The sequence below is a fragment of the Natator depressus genome, chromosome 14, assembly GCF_965152275.1.
Source record: "Natator depressus isolate rNatDep1 chromosome 14, rNatDep2.hap1, whole genome shotgun sequence".
Taxonomy (NCBI): Eukaryota; Metazoa; Chordata; order Testudines; family Cheloniidae; genus Natator; species Natator depressus.
In genome coordinates this window covers 1,975,307-1,993,748 of record NC_134247.1, presented here as the reverse complement: position 1 = coordinate 1,993,748, position 18,442 = coordinate 1,975,307, and the positions used below count along the sequence as shown (strand labels likewise).

General features: G+C 46.7%; 1 protein-coding gene across 5 annotated transcripts in view; it reads left to right on the top strand.

Moving 5' to 3' along the window:
* The window catches only part of TBC1D16 (TBC1 domain family member 16), a 38,134-nt gene that overhangs the window by 11,600 nt on the left and 8,092 nt on the right, over positions 1–18,442 (top strand). For 4 of the 5 annotated variants that reach the window (XM_074972108.1, XM_074972106.1, XM_074972107.1 and 1 more), the window contains exons 3-5: positions 987–1,617; positions 16,271–16,468; positions 17,334–17,481. In XM_074972108.1, coding sequence (XP_074828209.1) covers positions 987–1,617; positions 16,271–16,468; positions 17,334–17,481 — 977 coding nt within the window. Of the gene's footprint in view, positions 1–986; positions 1,618–14,748; positions 14,893–16,270; positions 16,469–17,333; positions 17,482–18,442 lie in introns of those variants that run through there. The other variant, XM_074972110.1, reaches the window with a different exon arrangement.

Sequence of the window (18,442 nt, the reverse complement as noted above, 5' to 3'; positions counted from 1 at the left end):
GGGGTCTAAATTAGCTGTTACCACTCAAGAAAGAGATCTTGGAGTCATTGTGGATAATTCTCTGAAAACATCCACTCAGTGTTTTTGCAGCGACAGTTTAAAAAGCAAACAGAATGTTAGGGATCATTAAGAAAGGGATAGATAATAAGACAGAAAATATCTTTTTGCCTCTGTATAAATCCATGGTATGTCCATATCTTGAATACTATGTGCAGATATGGTCGCCCCATTTCAAAAAGGATATACTGGAATTGGAAAAGGTTCAGAAAAGGGCAACAAAAATGATGAGGGGTCTGGAATGGTTTCCGTATGAGGCGAGAGTAATGAGACTGGGACTGTTCAGCTTGGAAAAGAGATGACTAAGGGGGATATGATTGAGGTCTATACAGTCATGACTGGTGTGGAGAAAGTAAATAAGGAAGTGTTATTTACTCCTTCTCATAGCACAAGAACTCGGGGTCACCCAATGAAATTAATAGGCAGCAGGTTTAAAACAAACAAAAGGAAGTATTTTTTTCACACAGTGCAGTCAGCCTCTGGAACTCTTTGCCAGAGGGTGTTGCAAAGGCCAAGACTATAACAGGCTTCAAAAAAGAACTAGATAAGCTCATGGAGGACAGGTCCATCAAGTGACAGGGGATGGATCACTTGGTGATTGCCTGTTCTGTTCATTCCCTCTGGGGCACCTAGCATTGGCCACTGTCTGAAGACAGGATACTGGCCTAGATGGACCTTTGATCTGACCCAGTATAGCAGTTCTTATCTACTTATTCATAAACCATATGCAGATTCAACGGGATTATTTGCAAATAATGAATATTTGAGAATTTCACAGTCTGTTTGTGGAGGAGAAAATCTGCCAAATGACTGGATTGCTTTAGCCCAGCTGTACTGGCAATGGAGGGGGGCAGGGGCTAAATATGGCTGATAAATGTCCTGAGAATACAGTTTAAGTCCTAACTTGTTGGTCCTGTGCTCTCTTGAAGGCTATTTATGCTTGTACATGGAGAAAGATGAGCTACTTGGTACTACGCTTATCCTTGCCTGGGTCCCAAACTCTCGTATTCAGAGGCAGGATGAAGAAGCCCTGCGCTATATGACCCCTGAGAGCTCCCCGGTCCGTAAAGCTTCCCGCAAGCGTGGCCGCCACACTCAGGGGTTTGGCACCGTCCAGCAGGCTTCCCCAACTGATCAGAAACGAGCAGTAATCCCGAAAGACGACGAGATCTTGGCTGTATCTCAGCTTGTCAGAGATGTGGCTCTCCTCGGCTCCCCTTCTGAAGAAGGGGAGAAGCTGTCTCAGTGTTGCCTGGCAACTGACGATACCCACAATTCCACACAGCCTGCCCACAGTGACTCAGGAATCTTATCGACAATCAGCTCTCAGGAGGAGCAGAACAGATCGGAGTTGTCAGTGGAGGGGACAGAGGAAGGGCTGGAGTACAGGCTAGAGCAGGGGGAGGACGAGGGCTCCTTGGAGCTGTCTGCTGATGATGTGAGCAGGGATAGTACTTTTGACTCTGATTCTGATGCCTTCTCCTCCCCGTTCTGCCTCTCTCCCATCAGTGAAGCCCTTGGGGAAGGCAGCAGCTCTGTGTTTCTGGATAATGAAAGCAGGTGAGTTTGTCACATTTTTACAGCTTCCTGGTGGGTGGGGTGGGGTGGGGTGGAGGTGAAAGGAGGCTGAAGGCTTAAGAACATAAGGAAGCGAATGTGCTTAAAAGCTGCACTGAGCTCAGTTTAGTTGCTCTTGCATTGGGTTTGCTTTAATTCCCCTTCTCATTGCTTCATTCCCTTGCTTGAAATCTAACTTGAAAAGCCTTTGGGAAAATTCCCTGAGTTAGCCATTCCCCGTTCTGCTGACTGGAACCCTTCAGACTCTTCCACCCTTCTGTGCCCATAAACTCATTCTGCAGGCTCACACTGAGTCCCCTGGAACGTGAACCTGCCTGTCTGTCGTGGGCACTTTTAGCATGTGTCTCACTATGGTAAGAGGTTGTCATGGCAAATTTTTTGGTGGCCTCAGAGTGCGGCCACCAACTCTCACTGGTGGCTGCACTGACGCGTTCCTAAAATACTTCATTAACTTTAGGCAAAACAATGAACTATGCGCAGACTCACGTCCAAATCATTGTAGTGTCTATTTATAGGGTTTTTTGGCAGCCTCAGGAACAAAAATAATGCTGCCCTGTCCTTCAGCCCCCCCGTCCAGGGCTTCGCCGGACCTGGGGCTTGCTGTCAAAAGTGATATTTGTATCTTTATTAATATCACAGCACACTGAGTAGCTACCTGGGAGGCTACGAAAAGTGTTGTTAACCAACATACAAGTATCGCTTTTCACAGATGGCTAGAAGTCTGCTGTGAAAAGTGATAATGGCATGTTTGTTAATATCACTTTTCGCAACAAGTCCCAGGACCCTTTAAGCCCTGGAGGGGGGGCAAAGGGGGAGGCAACGGGGGCCCGGGGCGATGGTGGGATGGATGCGGGGCCATGGGAGGCAACGGGGGCCCGGGCCATGGTGGGATGGATGCGGGCCCGCGGGAGGCAACGGGGGCCCGGGCCATGGTGGGATGGATGATGAGTCCAATTGTTGCATGGCCACAGTCGGGGCCTAGTGTCTGCTGCCATGCGGCCAGGACTGGGCTCAGTGCCCGTGGCCAGAACCTGGAGCTGGGGACAGGAACTGCGTGACTGGAGCCAGGGATCAGAGCCCGCTGCAATGCAGCTGGAGAGAAGGGTCAGTGCCCAGGGCTGGTGCCTGCCACCGCATGGCCAGAGCCCGGACCTGGGTGCCAGAGCCCAAGAGTGCATGACTGGAGCCAGGAGTCAGCACCTGCCACTGTGTGGCTGGAGACAACGCTCACTGCTGTGTGGCTAGGGTGAGGGGTCAGCACCCCAGGCCAGTTCCCACCACTGAGTGGTCGGAGCCCAGGACCAGAGCTGCAGGGGATCAGCACCAGGGGCTAGAGTCACATGGCTGGAGTCTGGGGCCAGCGCCCGGAACTGGAGGCCAGAGGCCTACTGAAGCTGTGCAGCCGGAGCCAGGGGGTCAGCACCTGCGGCCAGAGCCAGGGGTTGGCGCCCAAAGCCCCGTGTTTGGAGCCCACTGCCATGTGGCTGAGACTGGTGGTCAGCGCCCGTGGCCAGCACCTGCCACTGTGCAGCTGGAGCCTGGGGTTGGAACCAGGGGCCAGAGGCTGAAGCCTTGCAGCCGGAGGCCAGGGTCGCGTGGCCAGAGCCGGGGGCGGGGGTCATCAGTACCCGCTGCCCCGTGGTTGGAACGGGCAAGTTCCTGAGGTCCCGCTGCTGGAGCCTGCCACCTAAACTCCCTCCCCCAACATGGGTCAAGAACTCGCCTTGCTCCTGCAGCGTTGTGCCCCACCTCTCTCCAGAGGTGGCGCATCCAGGAGCAACAAGGAGGGAGGGGGAGGGTCTGATGTCCTTCCCCCACCCCATCACCACCCAGGAGGCTGTCCTGGGTGGACGAAAAGCCCCTGGTGGCTGCATGCAGTCATGGTGGCTGCATTTGAGAAATTTTGATCTAGATGGGATCCAGTCCTCCTCGGGGGTGCCTGCAGTAGGCTCTGTTTGGGAATGAGAACGACACCTTGGCAATGAGTTAATGACTTGAATGCACCTGCATCCTTGCTGCACATTGCACTAGCACTGGACAATATTTCATATCTGTCTGGCCTGTATTCTCTGTAGTTGCTCCCATCCTTCAGCAGTGGTGGGGCTGTATGTGCTGCAGTCCCTAGGCACAACTAGGCTAATGTAAGGATACTGCTGTGATTTAAAACTGCCCCGAAACTGGGTTCAGGTCATCCTTTGTGTCTCAAAAATGCCCAGAATTTATGAAACCTTGTAGGTTGGACAGATTTTGCCACTTTCCTTTATGGGATGATCTGAAACCCTGAAAACAGCCAGGGCTTATAAAGGAAGTGCCACGTCAATTGTAAGTCGAGCTGCACTCTCCGAGCCACTGCATAAAGATCCAGTGCTCTGAGCAGTTCAGACGCACTCTGCAGTTGGTCTGTACCGTAAGTAACTGCAGGTCTCCAAGGTTGTCCGGGATGGAGCTGTAGAGAAGATCAATGGAATGTGATTTAAATAAAAGCTCCAGAATAGTGCAGCAGCCTACAGCTGTCTGGCATGTGTGTGATCCATCCTGTTGGTGAGGGCACCTTCATGTGGCCACAGGGTTGTACTGCATGCAGGCACCTAACATGCCCAGAGCAGATTTAGCATGGTTCTTCAGGTCACATGGAAGAACAATGTTAGTCTGAAAACTTGTGCATCTTAACATGGTATCCTACACTGGCCCTTGCCCCTTTTGACAGTCAGCACATTGTTGGATTTCTTACGCTACATACGGTATTTGGGATTAAAGGGAGGCTGTTAAACAGATTTTGAAAAACACTTCCCTATTAATAACACACACAACACTTTGGATTATTAAATATCGCCATTTTTAATAATCTAACTTCATTCTGTATGTTTACTCCACGTCCTTCCCTCAGCTTGAACGATGAAAATAGATTAGTTGGCTGCACTTGTTATCAGGAGGTTTCTAGTTATTTTCATGTTCAAGTTCTCTCACACTAGCACAGTGCTGCAATGTGTAGGATTTTACATGCTTTATTGCATTTTCTTCCACAGAGGGTGGTGGTGCTTTAAAGTTCTGTAGTCTTGATGGATTTTAAAAAATGGAAACACTTCAGTTAGTCTTAGACTTTAAACAAAGCCTACAGCTGTCAGCTGGAGCCATCTAGGAACTGGCTCTGCTCCTTTGAAAGAAGTGACGCTACTAAGATGACATTCCAGTTTCTTTTTTAGAAAGCGGTTTTCTGTCAGGACAATGTCTAAATAAATCTATGGGGAATTTGCATTTATTTTCAATGCTTGTAGTCACTGGGTGATGACATGTCTGCTCCTGGCATTACGTAGAACTGTTGCAAAGAAACTTCATGTTGTAAGGTGCCGAGGCCAAATCTTGGGTTGAATTTGGCCTAAAATTTAGGCCTCTTAAAAGCCGGTTATCACAAAACCTAAGTGCAATGAAAATACGTCCATTAATACTTCTCAGTTTCAGTGGAAAGTTTTAAAAACAAAAAATATTTCTCCAATTTTATCTGTTTAATGTATATGCTCTTCTGTAACACTTATCACTACAGTCTGTCTTCCAAAACTATGGACTTAATCCACAGATTGAGGTGGGAATGAACGATCCCCGTTTTACAGATGGGAACAGAAGTACAGTGAGATCGTGTTGCACTCAAACTCTGAGCCCACATCTCAGAAACCCCAATCCAGTGCCTTAGCCGCAAGACTGCATTTTCTAAACAGAGCAGCATTTTGCTAGGGCTCTAGACCCTGAGAGTGAAGTTGACTAGACGGAGCCCACAAATAGTTAAAATTTCACCTCCCAACTGAAATTTAAAAAATAAACAGTGAAAAGTCAGAGTTTTAAAATTCGTTCAGCATTAGTAATCTCAGGCAGAGATAGTGATAAGGAAGGAAACATGATTTATTTTAACTTTGTTTTACCTCTGAATTGCTACAGCATTTCCTTACAGGCGTGTTAGTTAATCTAGCTCGCGTGAGCCATCTGGTGGCTAACCCAAAGTACTTCTGCCGTTCTTTCAAAAAAGCAGTGGCGACCTTTTGAAGACACTTTTGAAACAGGCATGTTTCCTTATCTGTCACTGATTTAAGAAACCTTTGGCGCAAGTGGCACTGGCAGGTGACTTGCAGCAGATCAATAAAACATGGATATTTCATTGTTTGGGGTTGACAGGCTTCTGTCTAATTGATGAGTTTATATGGCACCTTGCTTCTCACCATGGCACTTTCTTACAGGGCATTGTAAAGCACGCTCCCTGAAAACTGCTAACTGAAATTTTCCATGGGAAACTTTTCTAAAATCTTGTTAGGCAGCATTCTCCTGTGTGCTTCCTGCATTCGCTCCCTGTTTTTATTCCTAGAGTCAAATGCATGAAAATGGGCTCCTTGTTTCTGAATTTCCTCTGCTTGCTGTTCCCTATCTGAGTCAGAATGAGAGTGTAGATAACATTTCCGTTGCTGGCAGACTCATTCTTTTCTGAAGAGGAATAAATGTCTCCCGTTGTGTTTTTTTTTTTTTTTTTCTTCCCTTGGTTTTGGGTTGTTTTCATAAAGATTCTGTGCCTTCCCTGAGATCACTTCACAAAGCCAAAGGGATACATTTAACAGGTTCTGTCCAATCACAGTCCCCCCACAGCAGCCAGTGACTGAGAGGAATGTGATAATGTTTAGGTGAGGTGTTAGGAATAAGCAGCAGGTGCCCAAACTCCTTAGAACTCCTATGAACTAGGCGAAACACTTGTTCATCCAGAAGTGATCGGCTTGATGCCAGAATTATTGGGTAAAAGTCTACGGCCTGTGCAGGAATTACTGGGTGAGGTTCTCTGGCCTGTGTTGTACAGGGAATTGGACTGGGAGATCACAGTGATCCATTTGGGCCTTAAAATCTATGAAAACCAGAAAGGGTGGGAGTGGGGGAGTCTCAGAATGTATAACATGCACAGACTGTTCCAGGTGCTGGATGCATTCTGTGCAAGTATAGCTTCAGTAGGTTTCATTGAAGTGAAGATTTAACAGAAGAGACGGAATCTCCAAGTTATTGCGGAGGCTGGGCAGAACACGTTTCACATAAGGAGTACGGTGCATCTTTCAAATGCAGCAACCTTAAAGCATGCAGCCTGGAGCATCCCTGTGATAACACACAGCCTCATGCTAAGGAAGACCCTACAGTAACATGCTGGTGTGTGCAGAATGGGGGGGAGGGAGGGAAAGGAATAGGTTAGAGGCATTTTAGCTTCAGTGTGAACCCTTAAACAGCAAACTAATTTTTTTAAATGACTGTAAATTAGGAAAAGTGCCCAGTGTTAAATAAACTGTTTGCTTATCAGTTTGCAGGGCTGTCAGGAATCCCATGTAGTGGTTGATGCTTTCACCTGAGTTGCAAAATTCCGAAGGCTAACAGTGAAGGGGAGAGTGGGATCATTTCTGTACACGTTCTCAGCTCCCTTTTGGTGGAGCCTGGCACCTGCTCCTGTGTGGGGTGCTCTTGTGAATTTGGGGAGCTGCTTTCTGCTCAGACTGCCAGTGCTCTCCATATTCACATGCCTACAGGGAGATGTTCACTTCATGAGCTGCCAAAAATAATGGTAGCTCTTTAAGGGATTTCATTTGGTGGTGGCAGAATTGGACATAATTGTTTTTAAGTAGTTCTCTTCTTCCTTTTCTCCCCTGTTCCTCATCCCCTGCCACTCCACCGTTATTCTTAAGTTAGATGTCAGAGAATGTTGTCTCATATTTCAAAGGGAACTGAGTCAGATTCTGATCTGAGCTCTGCCCCGACTTATTGTGTGGCCATGGACAAGTTACTTAGCCTCCATTTCCCTGGCAATAAAGATGGGTTTATTGTACCTCCCTTCATCCTGGGGGGTGAGTAGCATTTGACTCTTCTATACAATATCTTTTAGCCAAAGTTCTCAATGTTGCTTTAACTGACGGTTAGGCCAGATCTGGACTGTTGAGTTGTTACTGGATTTTGTGCTGTGTATTGTAACTAGGATTTTCTGTGCCTTGCCACAATAACTCCCAGTTAACAGCAGTTTCCCCTAGTAATGGATGGCAGCACTACTAGAAAATTTCCACACTTGTGATGAGCTGCAGTCACTGGAGTTTGCAAAGAAACGTGAAACTGCTTGTGGGGACAGTTGTTGGCCTCAGTTCTCCCACTGACTTCAAGATGGAGTGGACATATCATGGAATTGTCTCCAGTGGATAACACAGGTGGAATTAAAGGCAACTTTTAGCTGTGCTGTTAGAACTCAGTTACCAATTCTGCTGATGCATGAGCCAGAATATACTCCAGCTCACACTTCCCTAGCTGTGTTTGCTGTGCAGGGCTGGCAAAAATATCTAGTATTATATGTTAGCCACTGAAAGCAGCGGATCTGACTCTGATACACACACCTCAGAGTACATCTGTAAGAAGCTGCCATTTTTACACAGCCACTTTTCATAGTAGAACTGCACTGTAGCTTAGTTCTTGGTGGTCCTAAACAGACATCATTTCAGAGAGGAAACAAAACTCTTCTCTCAGACCGTCTCGGGGGAACACACAACACAAGGAAAAGGCTCCTCTGGAGTCCTGCTTGATGCAATTTTTACAGATTTGTTGCACATCCTGTTGTTAACCCTCTTCCCTGGGATTTAATCAGTACGTTACTGGTGAGCAGGGGGAGCTGCCGAGTGACCGAGGACAGCTGCTGGAGCTGGTGGTAACAGAGTGCACAGTGTTGCATCATGTTGTTTTGGCAGCTCACCTGAGAGGCTTGTTGCTGTTCAGGCCTCTGCAGAATAAAGCAAAGGCAAAAATTACAGGACAAATGAGCTGAAATGAATGAGAATTGGCAGAGTCTCTGAAGTCTGCAGGGGGCTGGGATTCATCTGCCTGGATGAGAGTCCCCGCATCACTGCTACAGCAGAAGTGATTAAATTCTTTCTTACAATTGTGGGAACTGATCTCTATATTCAAACCCTCCTGCAACCTATTGCAGTATCTTGTGTCATGCCGTCTTCCTTTCTAATGATGTAAGCCGTGGGGATGAGCTTGTGGGGAAGGGCCGTTGGCTCCCAAGCTTCCCTTGCTTTGGGCTCTTCTCATTCCCCAGCATGTCACCCTGGAACTTACTGTAGTTTACAAGTAAAACCTCCGTCTGAAGACAAGTAGCTCCGTCCCCACTCAGGACCTCTGCAGAAATATCCAGAAGCTCTTGCTCCACTGAAATTACAGCCTTTTTGTTTTTCCTTCCCTTTGATCTGGGGGCATCAGGGTTGTGGCCTAGGCGTAAGGAACAGCTTGGAGAGGTGTCGAACAGAGTCAAATGCTTGGAAGAGTTTGTCTAATAATAATACCAGCTCTTACAGCGCATTTCCTCCATAGATCTCAGAACCCTTTTAAAAGATCAGTCTCATTATCCCCGTTTTACAGATGGGGAAACTGAGGCACGAGGTTGCAACGTGACTTGCGTCCAGTCACCCAGAAGGTGAACGGCAGAGCTGGAAGTATAACCCAGGTCTCCCAAGTCCCAGTCCAGTGTTCTAGCCACTAGGCCACACTGCCTCCCCACTGGCTAACCTGAAGCCATTAGTGTGCTTTGTAGTCAGGTGGTGGTGCTCCAGGCAAAGAAGGTGGGACAAAACCAAGAGAGTGAAAGGCTAGAAGGCTCCATCTTGCCCTGTATAAATATTTAAACAGCAGGAGGATTAATTTGGGCAGGCCTTTCTTCACTTGGATTTGCTGCTGGATTTCTATGGAAGAGAATAGATTGACAACTTCTAACTGAGCATCATTGAGAGAGGGGGAGGGACTCTTAGCTTGGGACTTTAGTTAGGGAATATGCAGCAAGAGCAGATGAGCTCCTAAGAAATACACGTCCTCTGCACATGCCGAACGCCTTAATAAAGCATCGGGGCAAGAACAGAACCCTGAGGAGATGCCAGCGGACTGCCTGGCATGCCTTCCAAAGCTTTTCCGGAGATGTCAGCAGCTCTTTTAAAAATAGCTCTAACTCTTGCTTTTAAAATTAACTTTGTCTCTTCACAATTAACGCACTTGCTTTGAAAGAGCAGATTGTGTGGTGACCAGGTTTTCAGCCCCTGTTGTGTTTTCCCTCTGCCATCTTTGTCCCAGATGCTCTGCTGAGAGGCAGTTCCCAAGGAGACACTTGACTCGCCAAGGGCATCTTTGGAAACCAACCAGACTCTGCCCCAACCCTTGGCTCTAATGTTCCTTTGGCCTTGGCAGTTAGCCCTGATGGGTGGAGGGAATTCAAAGGGTCCATCGCCAGTCCCAGAGAGTTGAATGCACATTGCGTGTTGGCGAGCATGATGGTGAGTTCTCTGTGGTGCAGGGGGGGCATGTCGTTCTGTTGCCCTGCACTGTAATGCCTGCCTTCCTAGAGTTTGGCAGCAAGTGCCAGCCTGTGCCTAAAATAATGAAAACTAGCACTTTATTTTTAATGGACCTTTTAAAAAACAAATACTGCCCCTGTAGGCTAGCTGTAGAAGTCAGCAAGCAGAGGTCTTTGTGTGACCAGCAGATGGCAGACTTTTCCCAGCACAGCAATGGGCAGCCAAAGCAAGGTGAGCTGGCTTCTGCCTGAGATGTGCCCCAGAGGACGAGGATCTGCTTAGCTCCTCCCACGCCTGCTTCTCTCATACATGGAAACGTAACCAATATGATCACTTGAGAGGCAAGAAAATGATGTGTGCCACTAGAGTGTGGCCAAGCAGGCGCCTGTCAAAATTAGGCTCCAAGTTTTAGCTACCTTCCAGCATGGCCCGTCTGCTGCTTACCTTTGTTCTCAGCGGCTGGAGGAAGGTCAGAGTTGTCCAGCATGTCTCACTCTCTGTGTAACCATTACTGCTGCTCACATCCACCTTCAAACTAATGCAGAGAGATGGCCCTGCCTCTCCATCAGGAACATCACCTGCACACACCATATCATGGTGGATCAAAGAAAACCTTGCATAAAGCACCTAGTCTTGGGGGACGTGGCCTCTGATCTTTCCCCTTCTGAGAAACCAGGACTGAGAGATCTGGAGCGTCTGGCTGCCTTCAGATCAAGGACAAGGGAAAAACATTTGCTTCCTTTCTCTCCCATAAGGCACAGTGGGAGGACACACATGACACATCTAAAGGTCTTGACTTTTAGAAGTGTTAAATATGCAGTTAGGTACCATGGTGCATTTTGAATGAGTACAGTGTACTGGTCTTAAAGTGCAGTTCTTACCCCTCACGTCTGATGTGCGGCACCTGCTGCTATTCCGGTCCTGAGTAGAAACGGCCACTTTGGCCTCACTGTGTTATGGACAAATGACCAAATTATTCCCTTCCATAGTACAACTGAAATGTTGAGTCCCAGTATTTGTGTTCTAAAGCCCCATGTATCTGAGTGACAGGTGCCTTTCCCACATGTTTGGCATATCCTAGGAAGTGAGAACCACTTAAGGAGCTTTGCTTTTCCTGCTTTGCCTTCTGGCAAAATAACCTTTCCCCGGGGGCAAAAGAGATGGTGGTTTCCTGTAAACATCTGGCCAGTCTCAGGGAGATGTGCAGGTCTTCTGGACTCCAAGCCATTCACTCTCTGGGTGCTTTCTTCAACAAACAGCTAATCTGAAGGAGTCATAGGTGGTATCCCACTTTAGCTAATAGAAAAGGAGGACTTGTGGCACCTTAGAGACTAACAAATTTATTTGAGCATAAGCTTCCGTGAGCTACAGCTCACTTCATCGGATGCAGCTAATGAAATTTCGGGCTTGTCTACATACAGCTTTTGTGCTGTTATAACTATACTGGCTTAGAAACACATTCCCATAATGAGAATAAGTTATAAGCCCTTGCATACTGCTATAACTTCATCCACACTAGGGAACTGCACCACTTCAGCTGTATCTGTTTCTAAAATGATATAGCAGTACAAAAACAGTGTGTAGACTACCCCTTAATGAAGCAGATCCAAGCTTGACAGCAAAAGGAGCAAAATTGTATCCCCTTGAGGGATCCAATGGGGTCATGCTCACAGTTGCCCATAGGAGGGGAAACCATGTGGTGCCATTGGATCCCACAAGGGTGCGCTTTGAGAAGCCGAGCCTGCTAAGTGGGATTAGAGGACAGGACAGCTGTACCAGCTTGTTGTTAGAGGCCTTACAATAAAATGAGTTTTTCCAGGTAATTGGTGATATTATGATTGTTTGTTTGTTAGTTGTGTTATGGTAACACCCAGAGATCCTAATCCAGACTGGAGATAAACTGGTCTTGCAGGTACTCTGTCTTCTGAGGGAGGATTGCTTTACCTCAGTCAGAACAACAAGGGTCCTTTCTAAACGTACAGCTGCAGTGGTATGCAAAGGAATCTACGTAGCTATCACCTTGGCTCAGTCCTTGCAATAATAACAATATTAAGCACTTACAATAGCCCTCCAAAACAACCTTTTAGTCAGCTGTCCTCTTTCCCCACTCTCTTCTGCCACCTCAGAGAAACTTTTCCCCCTGGGAAGTCTCTAACACTGTTTTGTAATGGCAGTAAGATTCTCTCCGGGTGATGCTGGCTGTGCTAACTTTGGGTCAGCAGCAGCACAGAGCCTGGAGAGTTGGTCTGTCAGTAGAAAGTCCTTCTGAATTCCCATTTCATTGCTTGGAGCCAAGAATATAAGAACAAAGATAATCTTCAGAGCTTTCAAGGGACTGGGGTTTTGAAGGCTTGTTTGTAATTTAGCATAATTAGTTGACAATTTTATTTTAACCTGGATGGAACTGCGAAAAAAACCAACGCCAGAATAATCCATTGATTTAAAAAAAAAAACAAAAAAACACATCGCTAAGTACGCTCCCCTTTCCCAGGCTGCAGTGGGCTGAAAGGTAAACATTCTTCTTTGGGCTTTGCTGAGAAATCACCTTTTCCATCTCAGGAACTTTTAAGTGTTACATTTTGATTAAATTATTAATGAGTTAAAGTCCTGGCCTGAGGTGCCCCTTCTCTTATGAAATGTTGTCAAAATCTGTCATTCAGCTTTTGAAATACTTTCCTTGAAAACAAAGGTAAAGTTTGCATCACTGAATGGCATAAACAATTTGTTATGTTTGGTTTTTCAGGTACTGTGTGTTTTTATTCCTAAGCATCAAACTGTTAGCCCTGCCACTATTACCCACTACGGAGAAAGTCTTTGCTTTGGTTTTACCTAAGCAGACGTCAACTGTTTATCAGTCTGATCTTTGGAAAAGATTACCTGTGTTTAAGAGTGTGTATGTGTATATTAAGTTCTGCAATTTGATTGGATCTACTACAAACTCCTGATGGTTTTTCCTTCCCATTTAAATTCAAAACCATTAACTCAAGAATTGTCAATTTTTGTTCTCCTTCCTTTTATTGTATAGTAGCTAGGAGCCCTCTTGAAGATAGCCCTGGCTGGTCTCATAATGCCCTTATTGCCAGCCAAAACCACTCCTTCCTTCCAGGTCACTACTGTTTCATCACGGTAGGAATTAGTAGGCAACAAAGTCTCCAGTGTAGTTAGCCCTCTTGCTCAACTGTTTATATTGAGCTTGGGCAGGAAAGGAGCACCCCTGTACTGTGTGGAGGGAGCTGCTTTCTCAGCCTTGCAGATTTGCTTTTACATAAAAAGATTCTTGGTGATGACGCACTGGCTGCAGTGTGTGTTCTTCCGAGCTCTGGGCATTCTGTGTGTTCAGAGAGGAAAAGCTACTGGAGAGAAATGGGCAGTTAGACCAAACCAAATTATTTGATCTTTGCTCCTCCAGAACAAACATATTGTGCTGATCAAAAGGCAGAGTGGAACAGTCAGGTTTCCTTTAGTCCTTTTTGGTGCACTGTACTGACACGCTTTGTCATGCTTGTGTTCATGGCATTCAATGCTAAGGCAAAAGCCCATCCATGATCTTACTGCTAGGCTTTGTCTATACTACACAGCCATGTCGCTAAAAGTCGGGCAACGTAGCCGCTGTTTGTCGGCACTTTTGCCAACAAAATACTTCCACCCCCAACGAGCAGCGTTTGTGTTGTCGACAGGAGAGCGCTCCTGCAGACAATGCACTGTTCACACTGACACTTGTCACGACAAAACTTTTGTCTTTCGGGGGGCGTAAGCACCTCTGAACGACAAAAGTTTTGTTGCTCAGTTGCCAGTGTAGACATAGCCGTAGCCTCTCGTGGGCAGAGGAAAGGGAAGGGAGACTGTAAAAGCTGCTGCCTTCTCCTGTGCTCTGTGCAGATGAAGCGATCGCCACTTACACAAGTGCTAGTTGCAAGGTGTCATTCTCTGTTTCTCTCCCTGTTTAGTGAGGAGCCGATGCCAGTGCAGTCAAAATACAAACAGCTCATGCTCTGACCGTGTTTAATAATAACACAGCTTTTAAAAGTATTGTTTCAACAGATAAAATTGAGTTTCAGTGGGTAAAATTATTTTTCATAATTTATTTTCCCTTTACGCTGAGCTAAGCAAAGCCTGTTTGTCAGTAGTATGGTGCTCCAACTCGGTCTGACACGACCTCTGCAGCTGTGATTGGCAGTCTCGCTGGTCAGGAAAGAACTTACGCTTGTAAGCTAGGACTGAGCAGAACAAATGCCATAGGACAGCTTCAGCTCCCTCGAGAACAAAGGCTAAAAAGGTGAAAGAAGTGCAATTACAGGAGGTTTCCAGCACAGAACGTTAATTAGCTACTAAATAGCATTTAGCGCAGTTCAGTGTGGGGAAATTTATGTTTTGAAAGCAAACAGATCAATGGAAAGCTCATGGAACAAGGTTTCAGAAAATCCACGTTGGCACTTGAGCACTTTGCTGTGACATCTTATGAAGTCTCTCTACCAAAGACAATGTGGATTTACCTAGTAAGTGAGAGACTGACAGTCTGCTGTGTCCCCAGATGCTCACATGTTTGTCATTGTGTGTCTATGTATGTTTATTTTGACATAAACTTAAGAAATCACAGTAAAGAAAGTAATTATTTTAAACATTTGCAGAGATCAGTGTGAACTGAATCTGCATAAGCGTGTTAAGATTATACAAAGCTTTTTGCATCTGTTCCAGATGTTATGAGCCTAAGGGTGACCTTAGCGCAGGTTTTAACCTAGTTACTACTCCCTGCCAACCGAGTCTGAGTGAATTTTAAAATATTGTGGAAACACCATCTTGTGGCTCTGTTTCAGTGAGAGAGTTTTGTGACAGCTGTTTTAGCGTTTCCAGACCAGTGTGCCCATCAGAGTTCTGGAGTCCTTCCTCTGACCACTGTTCCCAACAAGCAAAAGTGTGAAGTCAGGTCTGTTTCATTTCTGATGACTAATCTGTCCCCACTGCATGCCGAACGGGCTCCTACATTGTTAGAGAAGCGGATTAGAAAACGTTGTATTAAGTGGCATGGCAGGGGGTTGGCTTTATACCTGCCACTTGCCTTGGTTCGCACACCATGATTTCACAGTGGAACCCATTCAGGGCTCCCTCAAAGCCTGTTCAGATGTATTGGCCTTTTTAAGAGCCAAGGGGTCACAGCTTCAGATTCACTTAATTCCCAGAGTAGTGATGTTTTTCTTTGGGGCTGGGCATGGTTGGAGGGGGGGAGGGTTAATCTAAACCCAGGCTCTCCTTTAGGCCAAATGTATTGTTGACCCAGCTCGCCTCTTCGCTTGTGGGAAAGCATAGTCTGACTCACTTTCTCTACTAGTTATTGGGTTAAAGGGCTTGTCTATAATTTACCACTTCACTAGGCAAAGTTTCAAGCATGGACGTAGAAACCATTTTCCAAAGTCTGCGTACATGAAACTAGGCTTGGTGGGCCCCCTTGTAAGTGGGTATCAGGAAATATGCCCTCGCAAGGGAGGCACTGCCCCAGAGGTGTATGCATTTGTTACTTTTTTTTTCTTCATCATTCTGGCTACAGAGAAAACATAACAAATGAGGTCTCCAGTCAGTGATGCCTTCTCAGTGTGCCCACAGATCCTGTCCTGGTCAGGGCCCTGAGCAGCTGGACACTGTGCTGAAGAATTCTCTAGGCCTGTGGGGCAAAAAGACCTTCCCCCTCGTACCTTATCCGCTCTGTGCTAGTGCAGCTGCTGCGGTCACCTGCCAAGCATCTTTGCTCCTGTTACCCGGGATGGAAAAATGGGGAGCCATCAGCCGCCATGCATAGCGGTATGAGGGGCACCTGCAGGTCTGAATTCTATGACACATGATGGGGAGGGGAGGGAAGTGCCCCTGGATTGGCTCTCCAAACTGCACCTATCACACTACGATAGACATCTGCCTCTCTGCAGAGAACAGGCAGGATTTCCCTCCAAGGGTTTGAACTGCCTCTATCTCAAAGGGTTAAGCCTCTGTCTTAATTTTGCCATTCAATACTGCTGTATTTCTGGGAGACGTGGACAGTCTCCACCACCTTCCCAAAGCCTACATGCTCTTTGAGCACTGGCTGCAAGTAGGGTGGCTCTGCTGGAAGTGATCTTCTGGATGATGCACTTTAAAATCCATTCTGTCTGGGGTAACATTTAGTGACTTCTCAGCACTGCATAGTGTTCTGACTTTGTAGCTCTGTTAGCAAAAGCCATTTGTCCGCCAGGAGAGACTAAAGTTACTGTCGAGTGATTGCAGAACCTAGATCTCTGGTTAACGTACTGCTGGTTTTGCCCCTCTCTGTTGTGTAGGGAGACATGTGACAATCACATGACCTGCTCAAACAGCTCCACTTCCAGCCTTGACACCAGTGCCCAATTCCAGGAGAACAACAGGCAAGCTCAGAACACCAGATGGGACGAACAGCAGAAGGTGTTTGCCCTAGAGCAGATCTGTGGGGTCTTCAGAGTGGACCTTGGTCAAATGAGGTCCCTTCGCCTTTTCTTTAGGTAAGAAATGTAGTTCTACATCTTCTGTCCTTGTTGTTGCCTCCACCCATCACAGTGACGTGTGTGTGTGTGTGACTTGTCAGGGCAGTGGGAGCTAGGTTGTCTGGAGACCAATTGTTTCAAAAAGTTTCTTCTGGAGCCTTTCTCCAGTAGTGTTCTCCATCTGAATCCAAGTGGCAGCCTGCTGAACTAGCTTACCTCCATGCAGAATCCTTTCTGGCCCTTTAGGAAATCTTTGAAGGTGCACAGTGCTGGTGTTACGTGTATACAGAAGATCAAGAATAGCTTGAGAGTGAGGGAACAGCTGTCTCTTCAGTACCTCCCCTCCCCCATCTCCTCTGTGCTCTCACTTCTCTTCCCTCTTCTGTCTTCTTCCTAATTATAAATGCGTGGCTTTCCTCTCCCCAAGCCTTTTGTGTTGGGCCCTCAGAGGGTGTCATTTGCAACCAGAGATCCCCTATCCCTAGGAAGCAGTTCTGTGCATACTGTCTGAGTGTTGCTAGACTGGGTTCTGTCCCTTAGCACCTGGCAGGAATTTAGTTCCTTCATGTAGTCAAAGTGTTTTGAACTGGAAGGGGAAGGGTTGGGAGCAATGCTATCAGGCATAGACAGAGTCACTCTTTAAGGGGCAAGGGCACAGAACATCCCCTACTGTCACTGGGGCCACATGAAACCTCATTCCCTGTGCTTCAGAAACATTCTGCCTCCGTCAGGAAGAGGCAGCTGGGTGTTTGTGCTCTTCTCTCTCTCATTTCTCTGCGTTGTTTTCTAGTCTAGCCTGCTGTCCACCCTCATCCCAAGTTCTCCTAGGGCATAAAACCAGCTCTTAAATGTGCATTGTTCTCCCCCTTTGATTGCTCTTCAGCGATGAGGCATGCACCAGTGGGCAGCTGGTTGTTGCTAGCAGGGAGAGTCAATACAAGATCTTCCACTTTCACCATGGTGGCCTGGATAAACTGTCTGATGTGTTTCAGCAATGGAAATACTGCACGGAGACCCATCTCAAAGACCAGGTAACTGAGCAAGGCCTGGTGAGGCACAGATGTCCCAAAAGATGCAGGGTCTATCTGTGAGACCTGTGTTTTTAGGCAGGGGTGGGCTAGGGCTGATTAAAGTGGTGTATTAATGCAACAAACCCATTGTTGCTTTCTGGTATACTTGGACAATTTTAAGAGATGCAAGTGCAGACCAAATCGCCACTCTCTGATGCACCTGTCTGTTTTCTCCCATTCCTGCTGCTCCTGTGGAGAGGGGGATGATTATCCAAAAGGCCTGTTTAGGTGTCTGCTTTGCTTGATGCCATACCTAGAGGGGCTGGTGGTGTTAGGCCACTAGATGGCTGGGAAATCAGCAATATTCAATCTGCAGTTTTCTGCGTCTCCCATCCATTTTGTGAAGCCTGGCACATTGCATTTGAAAATAATGTTTTGACAAGTCACCTTGCCATATTTTGCTCAATCTACATACAGATGTGATAAGAGCTCTTTAATTATCTGTTTAAGATAGTGTATGTGCTTATTAGAAAGTGATTTTTTAAATTCCTTCCTTCTCACTGAGCCCCCTGCTGCTTTCCTTATTACAGTAACATGGGCTCACTTTTGCAGTGAGCAACCTTTGATTTTTACATTAAATGTCAGCTGCAGTTTTGCACTGGGACCATGAGTGCCCTTAGCGAGAGCCTGGCAGTGCAGCTCTGGCTTGCCTAACAGCCGTCCTTTGTCTGGCCAATCATATGGAATTTATCGCAGCCATTCCTGGCAGAGTGAGGTTTTGCTGTAAGCAGCATTAATTTGGGATACGGTTGGGGGAGGAGTGGAAAGAAACTGTTTTTCTAAGTGAAGCTGTTTTGTGGCTCTCTGATTTTTAATGGCTCCAATTACTCTTGCTGTTTTAATGGCTGGTGTTCTACAGAAACCTTCCCCTCCCTCCTGAACGTCGGGTCTTGGTTGTTAATCCTAAGGGAGCTGTGCTAAC